This window comes from Pseudoliparis swirei, chromosome 9 (genome assembly GCF_029220125.1).
Source record: "Pseudoliparis swirei isolate HS2019 ecotype Mariana Trench chromosome 9, NWPU_hadal_v1, whole genome shotgun sequence".
Taxonomy (NCBI): Eukaryota; Metazoa; Chordata; class Actinopteri; order Perciformes; family Liparidae; genus Pseudoliparis; species Pseudoliparis swirei.
Genome location: NC_079396.1, coordinates 22,252,064 through 22,276,864, shown reverse-complemented (window position 1 = coordinate 22,276,864; position 24,801 = coordinate 22,252,064). Strand labels below are relative to the sequence as shown.

Below are 24,801 nucleotides of genomic sequence, written 5' to 3'. Positions count from 1 at the left end.
GGATCTCCACGGGGGCTGTTGCCGATTGATAAACCGTAACCGGGAACATCTGGCGATTACGCTCCGTTGTGTTCTCGTGCCGCGGAGCATTCGGCGAGCCGCACGGAGAGAACGGAGGAGGCCGTGATTCTCACAACCTGGGGCCGGGAGACGGTAACGCGCTTCGACTGGCGACCTCCGTCTCACGTGACGCGCTCGCTGGCAGCGGTTACGTCACCCCGGCCTCTGGTAGTGGTAGTAGTATAGGGGTGGGTGGTGGTGGTGGTGGTGGGAGGTGGTGGTGGAGGAGGGCTGAGCAGCTGTTGCAGCTTGTGTGCCAAAGGGCTGCGCATGTCGACCGCCGGGATCCGACATCCTGATCATGATCTATATCTACACACGAGAGATTTTTATTAAAGACGTCACGGTTTTTTATGTTTATTTCTGGGGGTTTTTCCTGTATTTTTTATGTATTTTTTTATTTGTTTTATATTAATATATCTAAACAAATAAAATAATTTGACCAAAAAGACGTCACAGTTCTGCTATACTGATTTGACGAATCTTTTGGGGTTTTCTCATGCTGAATGTAGTCAATAAAAATCCTCGAATAACAATTTAAAGTAGTTTTTAAAAAATTTAACAAGACAAATTGAGATCAAATAATTAGCTGGTTCCAACTTCCCAATGTTACATTAGGCTGCTTTTCTCTTTTCAATATTATTTTTAATTGAGTACATTTGGGATCAGGAATGTTGGACGGACAAAACAAGGACATCAGATTTCATTTTATTTATATTTTATAGAGAAAGGACCAATTAAATCCTTCATCGTATAATTGTGAATCGCAGCTCTATTAGTTTTCCATTTTGTCAAGAACCCTGTAGATACTCTGCAAATATGAATTCCCGGGGTGTTTATTCTATTGAATGCAAAGCGACAATAATATACATTGTTATAGATAAAAGGGCCTTTCCAACTTCCAAACTAACCCTGAATATCTTCGATACCATCCCTGCAACTGAGAGCCCCCCCCCCCCCCCGTAACAAATGTCCCCACAACTGCCGTGGGAGACACGCCTTGAAATCTGCAGCCGTGAATGCACCCCGATGGAGAGCTCCCGGTCCTTCTGTTGAATGACAGCAGCGACGAGGGCAGAAGGTAGAGGGAGGGAGATGCGGGTCACCCAAGTGACAGACGACGGGGGATAAATGAGCGCGCTGGCAGATCTGCGGGCCCAGAGGACGGAGGGGAAAAATTTCTGCACCGCTCATAAAGAGGTGACCGAGACCCGAGAAATGAATTTTGCTGCCCGCATCAGAAACTTTTTTTTTTAAGTTTGATATTTTGGCTCCATTCTTATTTCAAATCTAACTGCCGGTGCACGGTGCCGTATGCGTTAACGCCATCCGAGCCCAGGTCAGAGGAAGTCATCTACACATGTAATGCGTTAGACGTGTGACCTATATAGGAAGATAAAGCGAGGGCGAGAGGTAGTGTGACGCGAGTCTGGGCAGACTAGGGGCGATATCTTATCATGGAGTGGTTCACATGGATGTATGGTAATCAACTAAAAAGAGGTCAATGGAGACGTTCATTAAAATGGTCTCTGGTGAAGCCAGAGTTTTCATTTTATCTTCACCATTCAGTTTTATCATATTAAATGTCTCATCATTTAAATCCAAAATGTCAGTAATACATGATGAACGTTACTTTAGATATCTATAATGGTGACAATAGATAATCCATGTGCCATTTTAGTTCGCAAAATATATAACAGGTTTGCAACAGATGACCATTTTAATTATAAATTAATCTACAGATTATTTTCTCGTTTCATTGCGTTTCAATATTTTGTATATTTATTCTTTTAAAAAAAAATGTATGGCAAAAATATATTTAAAGGGCAATTATATTAAACAGAGAATCAAGAGGAAAGCGACATCAACGACACATGATATATTTAGTTTAAGCAGCCTTTTTTTGTAATCAATTGGAATATTGATCTCTGGTTCATGATTCTAAAAAAAAATTAAATTACAACAATTCTTACATGATAGAAAGTTGATTTGAAGTTGGTCGGAGACAACTAGCACTTTGATGACAAGACATTTTCAGAGTTTCAGAGACCAAAAGAACAATCAATTGATCTCGGAAATAGTCACCACATTAATCCATGATGAAAATGATAAATTAAAAAAGGTTGCTTGTATATTTTCTATATTCCGACTAATCGGTGACCAATCTCCTCATTTCAGCTCCAAAGTCCACGACTTGTTTGACAGTACATGTATATGACGGTTGGTGCTGAACCTGTGTAACCCCGCTATTCAGATGGCGGATTCGTCCAAATCTGGTCCCCCCCAGACCCCCCTCCCCGCACTCAAGTGTCTGAAGGCTCAAAGCAGCCAACCCACCCAGGTGTGAGCGCTGGGCCATAATTAATTAACATTGGCTCTCCTGGACCAGGATGACAAAGAACTGGACCAAGTCCAGTCCGACCTCCTCTGAGCCCCCCTGTGGTGAACGAGTGCCGCTTGAAGCCTCACTGCACACGTGCGGCGGCTCTGCACAAACACCGCATCTCTCCACTGGGTCACTCACCACCACTGTACCGTTACCATGACAACGTCCCACCCCTTCCTCTCCTCAGCAACGCAAGCACAAACCGGGAGGAGGGGAGAAGAGGAGGAGGAGGAGGGGGGGCAAACACATCCATTTACACACACACACGACAAGCATGGCATGGGAATCTTTCTTTGATGCTGATGCAAAGAGACTGGTACACTGAAAACCTCCCATCCTCCCCATCCTCCTCCTCCCCCTCCGCCTCTCATGAGTTGGCTCTCTGCTCCTGGAGTGTGATGAGAGCAGAAGCAGGATGCTACCCTCAAACTCAGTCACATGACGCCATCAACCATGACCACCACCGGGGCCAGAGCCTCCACACTGCATCCATCTTTCTGATTTATTCATCACATGACCTGAATTATTCAGGCCCGTTGACCAGGTAGTGGTCCCAAAACTATCCGGGAAGTGTGTGCATTTAGACATCGTCTATAATCTCAGCGAATCAAGAGACTCCATGAGGGAAAGGACAGCGAGACGAACACCGCGGGGGGGAATTCACACTCCAATACATGGCAGCATTGAAGAAAGCCAGCCTTCCCATCCGAAACGCTAAGATTAGTCCAGAGGAAATGCGACAGCGTTCAAAAATAGTGCGCGACCTTATCTGTCGGCCCGGGGTGCCTCTCCAGCTACACGAGCTGAAAAGGCAATCATGGAGGGGCCAGCGTGTTTACACGGCTCTCTGCTTCTAACCGTGAGGGTGACTAAGTATATGTGCTGGTTGTGTGGTTCCAACAACCGGACCCGCTTCAGTCTGCACGTTATACAAATTCTTTAACAAGCCGGTCCCATGAATCCCAGAGGACAGCCATCGACTCGGCTTTCTGCCTAAAGCCTCGGTGCCGCCCGACGCCGATCCAAAAGGCCGGTTCACCCGCGTTGGAACATCCAGAGAAGAGGAGATCGGTCTTAAGGTGCGTTGACACCAAAAGCAAAACTATTTTTTCGCGCGACCGAATCCCATGAAAAGTCAACGTGCAGACGCGTGTGGCTGCGATAGATGCGATATTTTTCCGGGCGGCGCGTTTGGGGCGACGCAATGTGAGCGGCGCGTTTTCAGCGGTGCAATTTTCGATCCGAGTTGAAATATTTCAACTTTGAGGCGGTCATCTCGCAACTCGGGCCAATCAGCTCTTGAGTTCCGCTCTCGTAGCGCTGGAAGCGGAAGTCTTCCAGACGTAACAGTAACTTCATCGGTGAAAGTGACCGAGCTGAGTGAGCCTACGGGTGATGTCATGAACCCAAACACGAGGGCGTTGGTGTGTGGGACGTCCACAACAAGTATAAAGCAGAACTAGTGGTTGGTTATTCTGGTGGATGAAGGAGATGATAACGGTCTTTACGGAGACGAGACACAGAGATAAGCCCCGCCACGGCGAATGGTCGAGCGAGTAAACTCACGCGTGTTGGGCGACGCGAAAAATAGTTTAGCTTTTGGTGTGAACGCACCTTTACGTGGCGGAGGGCATGTTGTAATGGAGTGTCACGCTGTCTGGAACACAGCATCTCAATAAATGCGCAGCTCCTCGAGGCGAACATGAGCAGAAAGCCAGAGGACGGGGATCGGCCGATAGTCGGGGAAATTAAAAGCCTCCCCTTATCTCGGCAGCAGAGCGCGAGCAGCGGCGGCGGCGACGGCAAAAGCGAAACCAAAAGCAGAGCAAGATGACACGGCGGTAAAAAGCAGAAGGAGAGCTTGAGAAGGAGACGTTGTTTCGGCAGCGCTGTGTACACACCTTGGCGTTAATATAGGGGTCAAAGGGCCCACAGCGCTTGAACTCTTTATGGTCTACAGAGCTCTGGGAGGGAGGAAGAGAAGATAGGCCGATGGATTTGGGTCAGACAAGCAATGACAAAATGAATGGTGATCACAAATGAGTCATTCTAAATGAAGGAAGAGGAAATAAAAATAAAAAGTCAGAGTTGAGTTAATGAACAATCGGATGTCATGAATAGGCAGCGAGAAATGACACAAAATGAGACCGTTTCTTTTCGTTGGTGTTTTTTTCCGTTGCTGCATTGCTACGTCAATAAAAAATGTCAGGATGCGGACAACAGTCGTGGAAGTTCATGATGGGTCATTTCTCCTCATCCCAAACAGGAAAGACCTGTCAGTGCAGTAAGCAACCAAACTAAATATGAAAACATGAAAGGTTAGGGCGCTTTGAAGCACTTCAAATACCACGGCGTCACGCTACAAGTCGGGACTCGTGATGCGGGTCAAAGCACTCTGGTCACAATCTTTTTAACATTCATTAATTTCAAATAGAGTGCAGAGCAGGCCATGCTGAACTAGAACCTGAAAGATCGACATCAGAGACACACACATACACACACACAGAGACACAGAGACACAGACACACACACAGACAGAGACACACACACTGACACAGAGACACACACATACAGACACAGAGACAGACAGAGACACACACAGAGACACACACACACACAGACACAGAGACACACATACACACACACACACACAGAGACAGACAGAGACACACACACACACACACAGACACAGAGACAGACAGAGACACACACACAGAGACACACACACACAGACACAGAGACACACACACACACAGACACAGACATACACACACACACACAGACACAGAGACACACATACACACACACAGACACAGAGACAGACAGAGACACACACACAGAGACACACACACACATACACAGAGACAGACAGAGACACACACAGAGACACACACACACACACACACACACAGAGACACACATACACACACACACACACACAGACAGACAGAGACACACAGACACAGAGACACACAGACACAGAGACACACACACACAGAGACACACAGACACAGAGACACACACACACACAGAGACACACAGAGACACAGACAGAGACACACACACACACACACACACACACAGAGACACACAGAGACACAGACAGAGACACACACACACACACACACAGAGACACACAGACACAGACACACACACAGACACACACACACACACCTGCTCGTTGAGTCTGGGGTGCGAAGGTCCCTGGTGGATGAGCAGTTTGACGATGTGCTCGTCTCCCTTCCACGCCGCCAGGTGGAGCGGGTAGCAGCCCTTGTTGTCGGCGATGTTGGTCAAGGCCTCGTTTCGCAGCAGCGCCTCCACCACCTCGCTGCGGAGGAGGAGGGAGGGAGGGGGGCGGGGCCGGGAGCACGAACCACACTAATGAATACACACGCAGCCTCGGCAAACATCCAATCAATAGCTTTATCTCCCCAGTGGGACAATTGTCTGCGAGGGCCGACCACGTTTAATGCGCTGAGGCGGGGGTCATTCATCACTGGTCTACCTGTGTCCATTTAGGGCAGCGTGGTGGAGAGGGGAGTATCCAGTGCTGTCCACACAATTCACATTGGGGCCTCTCCAGATGCTGTTAAGAATAGAAAGGATTGTTAGGCTTCCATAACACACAACACACACACACACAGATACACACACATACCAAACAAACACTAGCCTATCCCTAGTCTGTAAAGTCTCTAAGGGTGGGTGTGACCGATTCTGTTGCGATTGTTATCTCGGGGCCTGAGTCCAGCCCAACCCCACCTACACACAGGTGGGGGGGGCGTCCATTTATGCTCTCCCTCTCTCTCCCTCCCTCCCCCTTTCTCTGTCTAGAAAGCCCTGGGAGAGGACAGGAACGGAGAAGCACACGCCAGCAGCATCGAGCCAGAAAACCAGGAAGTCAAACAGACACCATCACCCCCGATAAGCATCGAATAGCCACGTCTGTCTAATTTACAGGAACTACATGCTACTAATCAGCCTGATTATTCTGGGGCCGAGTCCCGAAGAAGAATAGGCTTTTGTTATGCAGTGGGAGCGCGCCACGACAAACAAAGCCGGGCCTAAAAGCATTGATGGGGGGGGGGGGTTATAAAGTGTAAGGTAGCCCAGCATTAGCCCAGCACTCTGTTTCACTGGAGCTGAACTCAGCTGTCAGCTCAGATCGGTTTGTTTCTTTTAATTTGCAAAGAGCTCTGCGGTGAGGAGGAAAGAGAACGATGACAGAAGGGGGGAGGGGGGGGGGTTTAAAGGAAGACGGAGGGGAGTAATTTAAGAGGCTAAAAAGACGTCTGGTGAGGCGGAGTGCCAGGACTGGGACGTGAGGCTCTCTGAACGACCTCCACACATCCTTAAATAAATTATGCGACACAGAAATACCAGCACGAGTGAACCAAATATCTGGGAGACCAGGAGCCCTTCGGAGAGAGAATGGGAGCAAAAGCGTCAGGCCTCACAGAGAATCCATCGTGAATGAGGAGAGCAAAGGGAAACATTTACTCAGCTTTTATAATGTAGAATCTCGAGAGAAAAAAACGACCGATTCGACACCAGGACGGCTCCCGGAATTACGACCGTCGATGCACGCAAGTCATGTCTCGGAAGAGAGAAGACGTCTACGAGGAGAGCGAACGGCATCGCGGGCGATTCGCAAAACCTTTCCCGTGTGGGGAGAAGGAGGAACGAATAACCAGCTCGAGAAGTTGACACAATATGAATTGATCCCCGTGGCTGCAGGATGCTCATATGGGCTTCAGCGCTCCCGCTTGTCTTCGCTTCACACACGCGAGGCTATTTTTTGCCGCAGTAATGGTTGTTTTGCCCCCCCTCCCCTAAAATACATCGCCCGAAATAGCTCTCGGAGTAGCCTGCCTGCAATTACACAGTCAGAGCCGTCTCATTAAATAAGTGTCTTCCAGGGCTCTGTAGCCTGCAGAACGATGAGCCTGATGGAGCGCAGACACACCGGGACGCACCGCTCCAGTCCTTCCCCGACGCCATTTGTTTCTTCCAGCTGGCCTTCTGGATCTCATCTCAGCCAGTGAGGCGGACCGGCAGCAAAATAAACCAGATAAAAAGCTAGATAATATGTTGTATGTGTACATGTAAATGCTTTAATGAACCTACACAAGTTGATATTCTAGTCACTTTCGAATCAACAAGGCGAAAAAAAAGAAGGAAACTCCAGTGTCTTCTGTTTAATGATTGTTCTCCATGAGATCTGTACAACACAGTGGGGATTTATGTTCAAGCCCACATATCTATTGCCTTCAGTATGTGTGACTAACATCGGCGGACTAATGCAGAGAATACATAAAAGGGTTGGAAAATGTCATCATTCTCCTTCCTCCTCTCGGACTGGCCGGGCTTTGTACGACACCGAATTAGAGCTCCCCCAGAATTCTCTCAAACCCCGGCTTCATCCCGTTGATATTCCCTCAGGGAAATTAAGGATTAGCTCAGCCTTTCATACATAAATTCCTCAGTCAGTTTGCATGAATGTGCCCCCCTCCCAAACGTGTGTGTGTGTGTGTGTCCGTTGCCCTGCTATGGGCCCATTAAGCCCCGTCCCTCCGTTGGGTTGGTGGCGAGCCGAAGTAAGAGGATGAAGTGGATTGTCGTTTGTCGAGCGCCACTCTGACTCGTGCCGTGATGCCAAAATGCTCCGAGGACGTAACACTCGCACTGCACTTAAAAAGCTGCAGCAGTGTGACGGCGGGGGATCGTCATGAGCCTTCGTGCAGAGGATTTTCAAATGGCGTTAATTAACGCCCATGTCCCAGAACAAAGCTGCAATATCGTGGATATAGAAACCGGAAAGTGACATCCCGATGACTCATTACACGGATGTCGGGTTTTCTCTTGCGGCGTTTCTCAATTCAAAGTACACCGAGTCCAGACTTGTGTTCTTTTGGAGTCTGGACTTGGGAGTCCAAACTCCGGAGGACAGGAGGACGGGAGGACGGTCTTTCTGCGATTGGAACAGCAGGGGCCCCTCAGGGCTGTGTGCTCAGTCCCCTGCTCTTCACCTTGCTGACTCACGACTGCAAAACCAGCTACAGCACCAATCACATGGTCAAGTTTGCAGACGACACAACATTGATAGGTCTCATCACCAAGGATGACGAGACCCTCTACAGGAGGGAGGTCAACCTTCTGACCACGTGGTGCAGAGCCAACAACCTCCTGCTCAACAACAGCAAGACCAAAGAGATCGTTGTTGACTTCCGGAAAGGCCACACCCATCACCCACCACTGACCATCAACGGTGCGGACATTGAGCAGGTCAGCAGCACCAAATTCCTGGGGGTGGAAATCAGTGAGGACCTCTCGTGGACAGCAAACACTACATCGCTGGCAAAGAAAGCACAGAGGCGCCTCTACTTCCTCCGGAAACTGAGGAAAGCAGGGAGCCCCCCATCCATCATGTGCACCTTCTACCGCGGCACCATCGAGAGCATCCTGACCAACTGCATCACTGTGTGGGCGGAAGCTGCACAGACCACAGCAGGAACGCCCTGCAGCGCATAGTGAAGGCAGCTGGAAGGATCATGGGTGCCTCACTCCCCCCCCTCCCATCCCTGCAGGACATATACAACACCCGCCTCACCCGCAAAGCGACCTCGATTGTGAGTGACCCCTGCCACCCCTCACACGGTCTCTTCAGCCTCCTGCCCTCTGGGAGGAGATACCGGAGCCTCCGGGCTCACACCGCCAGGCTGTCCAACAGCTTCATCCACCAGGCGGTCAGGAAGCTGAACTCTCTCCCCATCCTCCCACTACGTCCTCTTTCAGACTCACATGTCTGAATGCTGCTAGCACAATTTATGTTGTCTATATGTTTACATGTTTCTTACTATTTTTGCACTTTATGTTGTCTATATGTTCACATGTTTTTTACTATTTTTGCACTCTATGTTGCACAATTCACTTTATGTTGGACAGAAGAGAAACGCAATTTCGATCTTCTGTATGTTTGCACATATGGAAAATTGACAAATAAAACTGACTTTGACTTTGACTTTGAGCTGACTTGATGACGTCACCACATCAGCTGTTCTTGCTCCTGGATTTACTCCAATTATTCACTGTAAATTATTTTTTACAGTCAAATAAACAAAACATCCTAAAATTACATTCCGTGACTCAACAACAGTAATATTTATAAAAAGTCAACTGTCAGTAGTTTATTTTCTCCTCCGCTATTGTTTCCGGTGAAATGCATTCTGGGATATATGCTGGCCAGAGTACGCACAAGTCTCCTCTGATGCATCCTCCGGAAAGTGGGAGGATCAAGTCACATCCGGGCGTTTTGACCGTGCTTTGCGAGAAGCGGACTTTGAATTGGAACATGAACTCGGGCTGAGACTGATGACGTTTCACGAGTCACGAGGACACAAGAAGAGGAAAGTACGCACAAGAACGCTGATTGAGAAACGCCGATAGTCATGCAGTTGATGGGACGCCATTATTTATGTTTCCGAGTGGCACTTTTGAAGAACTTCCGGCGATGACTCGTCCGAGTCGCGACACCGATCTGCGAAGCTGTCGCACATTTTAGCTTCTATACCGGATTCTCTCTAAAATAGCTGACTTTTGAATGTCAAAGGGGAATCTCGCAATGCGTCTCGTGTGACGCAACGAGTTTCATTTTGCGTCAGCGAATGTCCTCGCGTTCACTCGAACGGCTTCACGATAGATGCAATGGCGCCGCGAGATCGTGTTAATTGTGTTCCCGGAGCCCCCCCCCCCCCCCCCGCCCAAATCTGTTGAACTCTTTCGTCATAGTCGTCGCCGCCCTGTTCGTGTTTGTGTTAATTTGTTTATGGGCTTTTTTGTTGTTGCTGTAAGCCGTTACATAAGTCTTTATCTGGGACAGCAACTGGAGGTCTGTTTCTGTCTCTGTTTTCTCTTTTGATGTGTTCAGCGGCGGCCATGCACAAAAAGGCGGTGGTGCCGTACTCTCAACGTGAAATGTGGTTCCCGGTTTGGGAAGAGAGGAGAGGAGTGGCGAGGAAGTGGAGTGGAGAGGAAGTGTTAAGAGCCTTAAGAGCTGGCATAATCGTATCGAAGCTCACACATCTCCCCCCCCCCCCCACCTCTCTCTCTTAACGTTTATCAAGCATTTCCTCCCAACACAGTTGTTCCACTCTAATATAGTGTCTTGAAAATATATTCTCCCCCCCTTGGCATTTTTCCTATTTTGTTGCATTTCAAAATGTTTTATGTAATGAACCGAAACAAGATGGGCAACATTTCAGAAGTGAAATTTAAAAAAATTGCTTTCAAAAATAAAAGGCGTAAACATTTATTCTTAAATAATAAGAAGCTACGTTTGGAGCTCTGCAGCTCGTTCAGGGTCCATCCTCGCTCTCTTTGTGACCTCTCGGATAAATGCCGTCTTTGCCCGGTCCTCTTTTAGTCCTCTCTTGGAAGGTTTGTTGTAGTGCCACAATCTTTTTGTTGTTGTTGTAATGGTGCTCCGTAAGATCATGTGACGGATCATGTGACACGTGGATTGTCCACAGGTGGGACTTAATAGAACTAATGATCTCATGATGGTTGGTAGGACTGGATCCTTTTTAAGGAGGGTCTTAGCAGAGGGGGTGAATATGTATGCATGCACCTGCCTAGAAGTTGGGAAAAAGTGTTTTTGTCATTTCACCATTTCATTTCCTGGTTGTAATGCAACAACATATACAAATGCAGGGGGGGCGGGGCTAAGTACATTTACAAGCAGGGTTCGTACGGTCATGGAACACCTGGAAAAGTCATGGAATTTTCAAAATGGTCATTAAAAGTTTTGGAAAAGTCATGGAAATGTGTTACAATCACGTGTTCATTTACGCCGAGTTTGAAATAATTTATGTTTTTTTAAAGAAAGACGCTCAAAATATAAGCCGGCGTACGCTTTCAATCCGCAATTTTTTCATGTTTTTACTGAGATTTCAGTTTGGTCATGGAAATTTGGTTTAAAGTCATGGAAAAGTCCTGGAAATCCACTGGTCAAAATGTGTACGAACCCTATACAAGGCACTGTGTTTCCTCCTCTCTCGCTCTGCTCTCTGACGCCACAATCAACAAAACGTTATTACCAATCCACCCCATCGTTGAACTATTACAGTCTGGACCAAAGTTGTGGACCAAATGTCAATGTTTGAGTTGGGCATTCTTCAAAATTGATCAAATAATGAAATTGCCATCATAACCATATCAGATTTTCTCCGTTTTGAAATTATCATTATAAAAATGTGGCAACAAACAATCAACACAGAGGTCTGTTCATTTGGAACCAGCGCAACTTCAGCATGAACACGTGCTTTGATTGGAGTGCAAGAGGACGGATGGCAAAGAGACGGGGGTTGGGGGTGGAGTGGGTCCGGCCAGATGGGTTCGAGAAAAGAAGGGAAAACTTTCTTATTGACATTTCCCACATCGATCTCACAGCAGACGGCGCTGCTCAACACAGATCCATCTCACAGTTTCACACCGGCATTCCCGGTTGCCTTTTGCTCGAAAGAGCGTGCAGATGTGCCCAGTTTCATGTGATATGTTGCCGGGCGGATGGGCAGTTATTTCCGTTATGCTGACGACCTGGCTCTGGAAATGGCATTTAAGACTCGAGTCCGATCCGGTTTGCACGGTTGAAGATTTTGTCAAATACGGATCGGTTTGCTCACAAAAGTCATCAGCAAAGTCATTCTTTAAATGTTTATATATATATATACATACTGTGATGTCATAAGAGGAATGGTGATTAATGGGAGGTACATTCATTCCTGGTGGTTTCAGCAGGGACTACAACCAGCATGACAGCCAGTCATTTTTGCTTTTTGCCAGCCTTTTGTTTCTTTTTTATTTTTTTTTTTTTTTTTATTTTATCTTTTTTTTACTTTTTTTTTTTTTTACGGCTTTGTCTGGACCTTAACTACTTTGGATAAATTCTACTGTGGCTTGCTGTCACTTGCTGCGGGGTTGTCTAGTTCGCGTGCTCAGCAGGCAGCAACAGCTGACTGGAGCGGGACCCGCTCTTCCGCTTGATGATCCTCGAAGGGCCCCGGAGAAAACTGGAGATTTGGAGAAGGTGTCGCTCTCCGGGCTAAAGGCGGAGAAGGGCCCTCGGTACATCGGAGGTGTCAAGCGGGCGGACGAATAAGACGGAACAAGGCGGATGAGCTCCGTGGGGAACGAGAGGAGAGGATGGGGTCTTTGGCTAATACGGCGTGCTTCACTGAGGCGTGGCTTGAGGTTCATCCAGCTCTCGTGCCCAGCTTCTCCGTGTTCAAGACTGCTGGAGGCCGCGGGCGCTTGACTGATCTCACCGCGGTTCGGCTTCAGTGGGGCGAAGAGCTGGGAGAGCACAAAGAGCATGTGTGCGTGAAGGAGCGCTGAAGTGGCGGTGGTGACTGAACTGTTGGACCATGCATTGCGTGAAGGGCGTTTGCCGAGAGAACGCAATGCCGTGTTGGCCGTCCCGCATCGCGTGCGCCATCGGCGACGCGGTTCACGTCCGCCATTGTGGTTAAGCACTGTGCGTGCTCCCATCAGCTGACGCTGAGCTGGACACCATCCCACTGTCACTGCTCGCGCTACCCATCATCTGGAGGGCATTCATGGCACTTCCATCAATACATGAACACAGCAAGACAAAAACACTCCAACACAAAGACCAATACATAGACTGCCCAACCTTACAAGCGCCACTGCCCTTCCCCTCGCATACTAAATCATGATACAGCGCCACTGCACCCCCCAGGTTCCTTCCTCTGGTGAAGAGGCTGCCGGTGACCACCAGGGTATGTTCCTCCTGGGGTGAGCACCAGGACTGTACCAGGACTGTGAGGAGGGCTAACGGAACGGCTGGACACGCCGCAGGACTTCATGGAGGACATGGCCTGACAGTGTGGACATGGAATGGACATCACACTGTATGACAACCACCATCATCACACCATCATAACTGTCAACACACACCCCCCATTCCCCCGGGGACCTGGCTGCTGAACATCAAGAACCCTGCTTTCACTGGGGACCAGAAGGGAGCTGAGGGAAGCTGCAGAAGCTGCAACCCAGAAGGTGAGGAGGGAGAAAGCCAGAGAGGGCCTAAGAGGGGAAAGCAGAGGCTCAGACAAGGGGGAGGAGAAAGGAAGGCCAAAGCAGATAACTGGGCTTCAAGGTGAAGAGATGGTGCAGATAACTCCCTGACAGGGCCAAGAAGCTGAACCAGGGGACAGGCTGGGTTGTTCTGAGCCTCCTGTTTTTTCAACACTTTCACACCTCCTCTGCCTCTCCTCCCTCTGTCCCCTGCTCCCTCACCTCCCAAACACCCTGCACATCCCCTCCCCCTCAATCACCCCCTCCCCCTCTCTCTCCCCCAAGAAGCCCTCTGACCTCCCCACTGTGAAGAGGAACAGTGAGCTGAGAGAGCTGAACCCAGGAGTCCCTAACACAGAGCCTCCTGAGGGTCCTGTCCATCAGGCCCAGGGTCAGCACTCCTGCTGCAGAGCGCCTCTTCAACTCCTGAAGGGGAAGTCCTCAACTGTCTGCTGTGGAAGACGTGAGTCCCTGTCCCCTGTCCCGGTCCTCCGCCACCATCTGGCCTCAGATGAACTACCGACGACACCCCCTCACGGCCCACCTCCTGCCAATGGGGTGAAATCGCTGAGGTGACCCTCTGGACCCTCCCTCAAGGCCTCATGACCCAAACGGCAGCGCCGCCATCTACCTCATGTACCTGTCACGAGCGGCGGATGCACCTGGTGTCTCGCAGCCGCTGGATGACCTGGATGGAACCTGTGTCTGTGCATGTGTCTTCCCATCCTTGTCACTTTGAGTGAGCTGCCAAGCTGCCGACCAGCTGTGGAGTGCTGCTGAAATCCCTGGCTGACTGTGAAGCTCCCTCACACCCACCACCTCTGGTCACAGGCAGGCACAGTTTTGTCACAGTGTGTGTGGCAGTGTCTGTTCTGGTGTCAGTGATGTTGTTGTTCCCCACCTCTTCACCTTGTCCCTTCACCTCTTCCGAGTACACCCGTCTGCAGAAGTACAACAAGTTATCTGATGATGATTCTGCTCTGGAATGGTGTATTTCTGCAGGGTGCGGAAGGATGGGGAGGAGGAGGGAACACAGCAGTTGTAGTGGGTTTTGTAAAGGTGGGCGATGAGAACTGCGGCTGAACGTGGCCAAGACCAGAGAAGATGGATGGTGGTGGACTTCAGGAAGGGAGCTCTCCTACACTCTGAGGTGGTGTGGGGGGAGACGTGACATGGTGGAGAGTACAAGTACTGGGGCCCCTCCATCGCCGAACTGAACGGAAGGCCAACATCAACGCTACAAAGAGGGAGAGAGAGGGATTCTTTTTTCTTGAAGCAAAGCTCGATTCAACGTGTGCAGCAAGATGCTACCAGTCGGTTGTGGCCAGTGTGCTGGGCTGTGCATTGCTGCTGCATGCTGGGCATAGCAGAGGGTGGGCAGTAGCCGTCTCAACAAACTGGTTAGGAAGGCTGGAAGAAGCTGGCTCCATCTGCTGGGCCCCACCTGGAACAGGTGGAGGAGAGGGAGGAGAAAGAAGAAGACTGGTGACCATTGGACAACCCGACCCACCCACCCACCCCTCTAGGGACAGAGGAGGTACTTTCTCCAGCGTCTCCTCCTCTCCTTCCCCACAGGACAGGACAGATAGGGAGAACATTCCTGCCCATGAGGCTCTCTACAAACAGTTCCAGATCACCCCATCCCCCTAACCTTTATTGTTTTTTTTTTTTTTTTTTTTTTTTTTTTTTTATATTTGTTGTTTGTTGCTTACTGGCTGGCAATTTCAAAATTTCCCAGGGAATAAAGTATATATATATCTATCTATCTATCTATCTAAAAGACTACAATTCCCACTCAGCAGTGCAGGCGGGCCAAGGCTGCTGCACAGCTGAAAGGGATGAGGCTGATGAGCCTGCGGGGAGCTGGTGTGAGGGTGAAGACAGGAGAGGAGCTCAGGAGAGTTCTGATATCATGTTAAAGACAATGAACCAGGAGAAGACTGAAGCACTCATGTTTGTTTTGTACGACTTTTGTTGGCGTTAAATTTACCTTTTTGTTAAGAAGAATCTAATTACAGAAGCTTTGAGTTAACGAAACCCTCGCCTGTCGTCTTGATTTGTGTACCCACGCCTCACCTCACGATCCCGTCCTCTCAAGACATCACAATACATATATAATGCATGTGCCTCTCACAGTTGCAGTTGTTGCCGCCATTCTGCACGCTGAGGCTTTGCGGTCCGGAACACTTTATTTTTCTTTGATACGGTTTGCCACAAATATCAACGCAACGGGGAATCTCCGATAAATTGCTTCCTGCGCGAACAGAGATGGAGGGCAGTGCCGTTACCGTGGCTCCGAGTGCGCCGCGTTTGAAGTCTGGAGGTGGGGCGGCGTGGGCCCGGCAGGTGGGCGACGAGAGTGCTGAGAGCAGCAGACTGGGAGAGAAAAGGAAGACGCCAGCCAGCGGGATGAAAACGTCTGGGTCGGGGGTTGCTCAACATCCAGCTACCGCACATGTAGGACTGCACAGGTCGAAAGGGGGGGGGGGGGAGGTGGGATGTGTGTGTGTGTGTTGGGGGCTGATGTCTCTGATCGCTGTGCTACCTTTTCCTACAAATGGGCTCAAACTCCACACACAGAGCGATGCACCATAACCGCCGCGGCATTATCTTTCCCAGTTGTCCGTCTGTTGTTATGAGGCTTTTCGGAGAGCGGGGTGAAGCAGAGTTCACATGAACAGGCCCACGTGAGACTCGTGCACGAGCAAACTTCCTGTTTCTTGTAACACACGGAGGCATAAAAAGATGGAAACCAGACATGAAAAAAAAACAGAGAACTACGAGACAAACGTATGTCTTGTTTGTGAAGCACGTTACACTTTCCTGAGATCAGGGATCTTACACATTTTGACCAATGGATTTCCATGACTTTAAACCAAATTTCCATGACCAAACTAAAATCTCAGTATAAACATGAAAACTGTAGAAAATGTTGCGTATTAAGAGATATCGCTGGCTTATATTTTGAGCGTCTTTCTTTAAAAAAATATATTAATTATTTCAAACTCGGCGTAAATGAACATGTGATTTTAACACATTTCCATGACTTTTCCAAAACTTTTATGATTTAAGTTTGTTCCATGACTTTTCCAGGCCTGTAAATGACCATTTTAAAATTCCATGACTTTTCCAGGTTTTCCATGACCGTTACAAACCCTGTGAGATCGTTCTTGGGGAAGCACCGTGAGAAAAGTCAACTTTGCGTTTATGACTTGTTCCTAAACCGCAGAATTATAACGATGATTCCCATTGTCCTCTTAAATGGAAAACACATGACAGTTGATCCGAATTAGCGGCGGGAAACGCCTCGCCAACACGCATCAAAGAGCACGAGGCTGCCGGGCCGAATGAAAGTTGCACAGAGAGTCGGTTCTTACAACATCAGCGGATGTCCAAATCTTCTTGAAAACAGTGTCTTCTTCTGAACGGTTGGTGTAGGAAGTTATTATCATTGCCGATTGGCAATCCGCACAAAACATATTTATTTCATATTCTTAACTCGTGGGAAGATGTTCCTCTACAAACTAATCAAGAGACCCCTGACCCACTTGGATGAAATCTATTCTTATCTTACAAGGTTGAAGTATGGATGGATATATATACAACCCCCCCCCCCCCCCCCCCCCACACACACACACATATGTGGAATCCATCACTTCTACCGAGTGCCTTTCGGCATGCTTTCTCCGACTACATAAACACGGTCCGTGAGCGTAACGAGCCGAGCATCCCCGACTCAGATGCTCCCGGAATGCTAACATGGCGGTGTTAGATTTCCCAGCGACCACCGCTTCCTCCCGGGTTGAACCAGCTACAGTTCCTCTCAGTTCAGAGGTCAACGCTGGATGAAATGCGTCTGCCCAGCTTTTTACTCCCCAATGCGAGCGTTCTGAGGATCGCACCGGTACCAGTGAATAAAACTGCCTCGTCGGCGCTGTCCACCTGTACACAAAGCGGGCAGCGGGCTAAAGACCGAGGGTGACGGCTTCCCGCTGAGAGCCTGTCATCTCGAGGACACACCATCCCGAGTCCTACGGAGCACCTTCGCACTCAGTGAAGGCCCCAATGACAGAGAAGCTCCAGGGACATTTTATTGAAAAGAAGAAGGAAAAAAACACACAAAAAGGACAGCGGCTATTTCCTCAGCTCTGAAAGCATGGGTCAGCTCGGGAAATTGTGTATGAAATGATCTGGAGTTGTGCCCGAGCCTCTTATAATGCTAAACAAGTCATTGCACTGATAGAAATACTTTCCTCATTTCAAGAGGCCTTTGTGAATAACTAAAGCTGATCAAAGAAAGCCCCACTTGTATGAGCCAGCACTCTAAATAGGTGGTCCAATTCAATCTGATTGACAGCTCAATTTTCTTTGCTATACAAAAAAAAAAAAATTACAAAAAATCCCCAGCATGGTCTTTGGGGACCGGTATGAATGTGAAAAGACACATTCGACGCTCCGTCAGTGGGACAAAGGACGGTGCCGCGATGCTGGGAGACGAGCCCTCATCTGGCTAAGCTCTCAGAGCGTCCGTCCAGAACTCCATGCATTCCTCTTTTAATCCCCCCTCAGTGGGCAGGCACTTTCTCTGCCAGGGACATGTCTTACCTCGGGTCTGACCGCAGCAGCTGCCTGTGTTTGGACAACCTCGTCCAGGAAGTGATAGTCAAGAGCTCTTCCTGTCGACCTCGGGGATCAAAATGTGTCTCGGGGCCCAAAGCAACAACAAAAAACTAATTGGACGCAGGAAAAAAAAAACAGCGAATGCACGCCCTACAATAAAAGGCCTAATGTGGACCATCTCACAGTAAAAATGTGTGTGCCGCTTTATTACCTTCGCATTGAAAATGCGGAAGGTTATGTTTTGATCGTCGTGTATTTATTTATTTGTATGCGTGTTCCTCGCATAACTAAAAAAGTATTAAACCGAATCACATGAAATTTGGTGGGATGATTGGTTATTATCCGGGGAGCATTTGATTCGATTTTGGGATCAATCGGGCCAAAGGTCAAGGTCATGAAAAGGTCAAAATCTTCTTTTTACCATAATTTTTATCCAATTGGCATGCAACTAATGCCACAATGTTCATAATGCAATGCCCAATCTTGTGATATGCGAAGGTATGCGCTCTACCGAGTGCCCGTTCTAGTTTCCTAGATGTGAATGACATAAGCCGACGGGCAGTCAGCATGGACCCAAGCTGTCGACCCGCGGCGCGATATGATGGTGACCTTCCAATCCCCGCCCAGCTCCTTCTGGCGATAACGGAGCACCGCGAAACAAATGTTCGGGCCGGGGTCGGCGTCTATCCCATGGCAACCGCTGGGACGCAGCCTCCTGGGAAAGCAGACATTCCTCAGAGCAGAGCTGAACAACTGCCTGGTTACAAAAACAACGCGAGTCTTGACATGCTCCCCATTCCAGGACAGGGAACGCCAACAAAATCGAGTTGAAAACACTCACAACACACCTTCAGAGAAAAGTGTTGACGATGATGAGGTTGGATTATTCATCGGTATAGAAACAGGTAAACAAGTATCGAATAGATTACGGGCATGCGGCGTAATATCTCGCTATAAAAAGGCACAAAACACGATTCACGCAACTATTTTTGGCTCCAGACCAACACAAATTGCAGACATACTTCACGACAAATGGAAGTTAAAGTGCTCGTACGAGAGTGGAGCGCAGTGGGAGTGTAAATAACACACATCCCTTTGTTGACACTGCCGCCAACGCAGGCTATAATTTTCTAAAGACAGATCGTACCGATCAAATCTCCTCTGACGGGATGACAGGCCTACCCCTCTCCAACAGTGGACGATGGCGAATAAGTTGCAAAGCAATTCTGCTTAAAAAAGGGAAAAGAAACGGACAAAACTAGAACGGGCACTCGGTAGAGTGCATACCTTCGCATATCACAAGATTGGGCATTGGATTATGAACATGTTGGCATTAGTTGCATGCCAATTGGATATAAATTGACCGTGCTATGGTAAAAAGAAGATTTTGACCTTTTCATGACCTTGACCGTTGACCCGATTGATCCCAAAATCTAATCAAATGGTCCCCGGATAATAACCAATCATCCCACCAAATTTCATGCGATTCGGTTTAATACTTTTTGTGTTATGCGAGTAACACGCATACAAATAAATAAATAAATGGCGATCAAAACATTACCTTCCGCATTTTCAATGCGAAGGTAACAAAGATGTCTTTAAACGTATTGACATCATCATCACGCAAACTAAATCAAATACCATTCACAACAGCAACAAGCCCGCAGGCCGCCCCGCGGTCGCGGATCTCGCAACTTGTTGTATCATAAAAGAGTGTTCGACGAGCTCAGGTGTCCACAGGCAACGGGCGTTTTTAACGTCTGTACGCCGGTAGATAATTCATCTCCGACAAAAAGCCCAGGCAATAACTTCCCAGAACCGCCGTTGCCAAACATTGATCGCTCGCGTCCGAATAAACGACTCTCCGGCCCGCCCACGAGATCTGCGAGGGAGAGATGGAGTCCGCCGCGACTGCGTGACATCTCGGAATTGGATTTCCGATTAGAAGGGTCTAATGTAATTACCTCGAGTACTTGTGCGGTCCGCACCAAGTAACACAGCGATGCATCACCTCCGGGCTCCGCCGGTACACTCGCCCCTCGGACTCGCTCCCAGGGGAGAAATATCAGATTCTGATTGACAACATGTTCACCTGCATGTGTTCAGCATTCACATGAAGGGTGCGGGGGAAGCCACTTGTAGGCTTCTGACATGCTGCCATAAGTTTGATCCGGAAAAAAGGTCTACAATCTATAATGTCACTTTGATCAACAGGAGGACCTGTGTGTCGCTGTTTGGAGTAGAAAGCGGTGTGTTTCTTTCTCCGAGTCCTGACGTCGCATACAGCACAATGGCTGGCTCAGCGACGGTATGGATGCATTATGAAAACTCCTTTCGGCCCGGGGTAAATTCATAAATCCTGTCGCGTTATAAGCCTACAACTCGGATAACATCTGCGGCACAAAATGAAACCCAGAACTTATCAGATCTGTTGCCATTATTTAATATCAGCCGGCAGCTCTCATCTGCAAAGTTAAAAAAAGGGGATGGTGCACCGACTGAGAGACGGAGGAATTTGATGCAACCTTACGTAATCAAAAACGGGGCCGCGGGCCCATTTTAGGGAAAGGTGCCCCGTCTGGACCGAGGACTCCGAAATCAGGTGAGCCGTTTGCATCCGAGGCTCCACCGACAGACGAGCGTGCGCACAGGTGGGCCTCGCTCACGGTGGCAAAGGCGGGTATTGTAGATTGACTGTGGTTGGCTTTCTTATATCGAGATCAGAACTCACAACTAATAAAAAGGAGGAGCGACGAGGACAAAAACACACAACAAAAACCTCGACTGAGCAGCGGAGCGTGCCTAACCTGACATTGATCTGATACAGATGTGAAAAACCACATCAAACGTCTACCTCACCAAGGACTTACCCATGTGACCTCTATTTGATAGAAACAACACCCATGCAGATGAAGCGAGGGACAGAGGATGTACAACTAAAAAGGGATGAGAATAAAAAATATTTGCAAAACAGTTTAAAAGAAAATAAATGATGCCATTTAAAAATGAGAGCCTGGCTCTCACAACTGGCTTTCTGTTCCACCTTCACCAGTCTAGACTGTCTGTAAGCAATTAATAATGTATTCCTGTTAGTTTTGACAGAGACGGGGGCCGTTTTGTTGCAGATCTCTCTAGTTTAATTGCATCATTACCTACCAGGCCGGTTTTTGTTGTTGCACATGACAGTACAGCTTACACAGAGCTGGGAGCTAACAAAGAAGCAAGCCACTGCTTCTGCGCTGCACTGGTTGAGGATGTGTGTGTGTGTGTGTGTGTGTGTGTGTGTGTGTGTGTTTGGCAATGCAGACAATAAGCATCATGGGTAGTATGTGTGTAACTAGCCGAGAGTATGTATAATACTTTAGAGGGCAACAGTGAATGATAAGACTTCTACTCCCGTATACCGTCTCCCGGTGGGTTATACCCGCCTGTGCTTCTCCTGTCCCCAGAGCCTACCTGAGCAGGCTGGAGAGCGGATGAGAGGAGGCGCCGTGGCCGCCGCTGTTGCCGCTTCCACCGGTTCCGGACGAACCGCCGCCGCCGATGCCCGCGGACTGTCGCTTCCCGGATAATAGCTTCTCCACCGCGGCCAGGTTTCCCGTGCGCGCCGCTTCAAGAAGTTCCTGCTCCTTCCCCATCGCGGATCCCAGAAGAGGAGTAAAAAAAAATAAAAAAAACAGGAAGAGACGCGGGGAAAGGAGGAGAAATAGGGGAGAGGGGTGGGAGGGGGGAGGTTTGGTTACGGGAGTGAAATTCCTCTGCGATTCCCGTTTTTTTTTTTTTTTTTAAACCAGAACCTTTAGTTATTCCCAAGTACTGCTCGCGTGGCGAGGAAAGAAAAAAAAGCTCCCTCCTCCGCCCGCTGGATCCGCCAGTGTCCTCGGGAGGAAAAGTTTCGCCGAGCAGCACGGAACCACCGTCGAGCAAACTTCCTCTGACCAGTCCCCCGAGCCTCGTCCGTCACTTCCTCGAAGCGGCCCTTTCTTTCTGCGTCTCCAATCCGAAACGCCTCAGCCACGCGCACGCGCGAGCATACACGCACGCACGCACGCGCCTCCCTAGCTGCCTGATAGATTGAGTGGATGGGCAAAAAAGCAAGATGGCGCCCGAGCTGAAGTTTGTCAACGGGCAGAGAAACTGGATTATACCATCCAGTGGTTGAAGTATCTGTTATCTGTGAGTCCTATGCAAATGCTCAAGACCAACCATTTCATTATTCACAGTTACTAGTCACACATCTGTTTTGTAAATCACCAAGTAAGTCAAGTATTAACTGGGTGAGACTATCAAGAATAAGTTAGAAATATTGTTGCTATTCATGACAGTTTTGCTTTAGAATAAGGAACAAGTGTCAAATTCCCTTACTGGGTGGAATCGTATGTTTTAATCGCGAAAAATAACATTTGACAACCTCAGAGCAGGTGATAGCTGACAAGTCTAAACAATAGGGAAGATTGTCTGAACCTCTAAACTGTGATTGTTTTTAAAGAGATACAATGTAGAACTGTATTTCTTTATTTTATTACAGTTAAAGTTAAAAACACACAGTACACATTGTGTTTAACTGCATTTTTAGCGCTCTCGATTAAATGCGCTGTGTGTTTATGTCTTCTCCGCATGTGTCGATAAAGTTTGTTTAAAAACCGGAACCGGAAACCCGGATGAACCATCAACAAGCCAGAGGAACCGCTCTGGCGCTATCTCCGCTTTGAGCCTTAAGGAGTTGGTTAAATTAAATTAAACGCAAATTAAACGCCAGCTTTGCGTCATTTTGAAGCTTCCTCGTTAACGAGCATCGAATACTAAGCTAACGATATTAGCTGAACCGTTAGCTTGATACCGCTGCTGTTTTTGTTGACGCCTAGCTGCGCAGAGTGTAAGTGCATGTTGTATCCATTCTGTTTCGTCATGTAAATGTGATTATTAACACACACATGTGTCCTCTTTGTTGATACTTCTCAGCTGAAATACTTTTTTCAGCCGAATATAGCTCTTGAGTCGGCCAACGTTACGTTACAGAAAATCAATGTTAGCCAATCGGGTGTCTTTACCTCATCTGCATTACAGATTCTGAAGCCGTCCGCTGGTGTCGGAGGGACCGAGCGATCATGGCCGACCCGGCTCGGATGATCAAACCCGAGGTTAAAGCTGAGAGAGCGGCTTCTGCTTACGAGGAGCGTCCCAAGTCGGAGGGCTCCGGAGACGCCGCAGCAAAACCTACGGATGTCAACAAAGAGTCGTCCTCGCAAGATGCGGTCAAAGAGGAGGGGAGATCTGTGAGTTGTGACGGGTGGGGTTCTAATTAACTAATAATGGTCCATACCGACCATTTCCTAATTGTTGTTATTTTATTTAACAACAACAAAAGCCATACAGGTTTGATGTTACTTAACGCAAGCAATACAGCCCCATTTAGATGAAGGCTGTCTTGACAATATGCTTCACAAATGCTCATCTTTTTTTCTTTTTTTTTCCGCCGTGAAGGAAACGGCAGCCGGGGAAGACGACGATGACCAATCTGATGCCAAAAGGCTGAAGGTGGATCCGGAGAAGAAAAAGGAGAGGCGCCAAAAGGTTGACGAGGATGAAATACAAAAGATGCAGTAAGACCCGTCTCCCAGAAATATTTAAATCCCCAATCAAATACTTTCAAGTGTCCTTCCAGTAAATGGCACTTAACCCCCCCCTGTTCCTCTCGCCTGACAGAGTTTTGGTGTCATCCTTCTCTGAAGAGCAGCTTAATCGCTACGAGATGTACAGACGTTCTGCCTTCCCCAAGGCAGCCATTAAGAGGGTGTGTTTTTCTTCACACTGACAGTTTTGTTTTTAATCTTCAAAACTTCTTTATTTGCTCAGTAATGATTTTCCCTTTATTTCTTATCCTAGCTGATCCAGTCCATAACGGGGTCATCAGTGTCCCAGAATGTGGTGATTGCCATGTCTGGTATTTCCAAGGTTTTTGCTGGGGAAATTGTTGAGGAAGGTGAGTGGCAGATATACAAAACGGAGCGACCAGATTAAGTAAAAACAAATGACTAGTACTTTATTTGTACTTCTCCCTGCGGTTTACATGTCACAATTGTGTCGTTAAACAGTTTGTCTTTGTCCTCACAGCGTTGGACGTTTGTGACAAGTGGGGGGAAACGCCACCGCTTCAGCCCAAGCATATGAGGGAAGCGGTGAGGCGGCTGAAGTGCAAAGATCAGATCCCCAACACCAAGCATAAGCAAATTCTCTTCCACTGAGGCGCCCCTGCTCTAGACTGCATGGGGAACATGCCTGGGATCTAAACGGCGGCGTCGTGGCTTGTGGAAGAATTTGGAAAACCTGAGTCAAGATCAGTGACCGGATTATTAAAGAGAGGTCCATTCAGACAAGATCAAGAGGGTCTCTTACATGAAGGCAACTGTCAAAAGAAGTCCTCTTTGACCTCTTGATACCTGGTATTGTAAGGTAAACACTTCATGCAGCATACAGTCTAAATGGTGTGAAATTATATTCATGTATTATGGTTGTAAATACAATTTTCTTTTTTACTATTTTGGTCTTTTGCCTCAATCATTTAAGAACTGCTGAGTTTGAGAGATGTGTGTGTTCATTTCCGATGGTTTGACCCCAACAAATGTTCCATCCTATTT

The 24,801-nt window shown here is 48.2% G+C and overlaps 2 protein-coding genes across 4 annotated transcripts; one reads left to right on the top strand and one right to left on the bottom strand.

Annotated features, from left to right (window-relative positions):
* Positions 1-4,393: 4,393 nt before the first annotated feature.
* LOC130200122 (ankyrin repeat and SAM domain-containing protein 1A-like) lies at positions 4,394-21,813 on the bottom strand. Its single transcript, XM_056424113.1, has 4 exons — positions 21,620-21,813; positions 5,955-6,035; positions 5,621-5,777; positions 4,394-4,495 (listed from the first exon to the last, which is right to left on the bottom strand). Exons 1-4 carry the CDS (start codon positions 21,799-21,801, stop codon positions 4,394-4,396), a joined length of 522 nt encoding a protein of 173 aa, XP_056280088.1. The 5' UTR covers positions 21,802-21,813.
* Positions 21,814-22,244: 431 nt separating this feature from the next.
* Positions 22,245-24,702, top strand: taf11 (TAF11 RNA polymerase II, TATA box binding protein (TBP)-associated factor). Of its 3 annotated transcripts, none has more exons than XM_056424112.1 (6): positions 22,245-22,332; positions 23,231-23,439; positions 23,648-23,766; positions 23,870-23,957; positions 24,050-24,146; positions 24,278-24,702. In XM_056424112.1, the coding sequence occupies exons 2-6, from the start codon at positions 23,272-23,274 to the stop codon at positions 24,406-24,408; spliced, it is 603 nt and encodes a 200-aa protein (XP_056280087.1). In that variant the 5' UTR covers positions 22,245-22,332; positions 23,231-23,271; the 3' UTR covers positions 24,409-24,702. The 3 variants fall into 3 exon arrangements, with proteins under 3 accessions (XP_056280087.1, XP_056280086.1, XP_056280085.1); XM_056424111.1 differs by having other exon boundaries at positions 22,249-22,339; XM_056424110.1 differs by lacking the exon at positions 22,245-22,332 and adding an exon at positions 22,382-23,039.
* Positions 24,703-24,801: the final 99 nt, after the last annotated feature.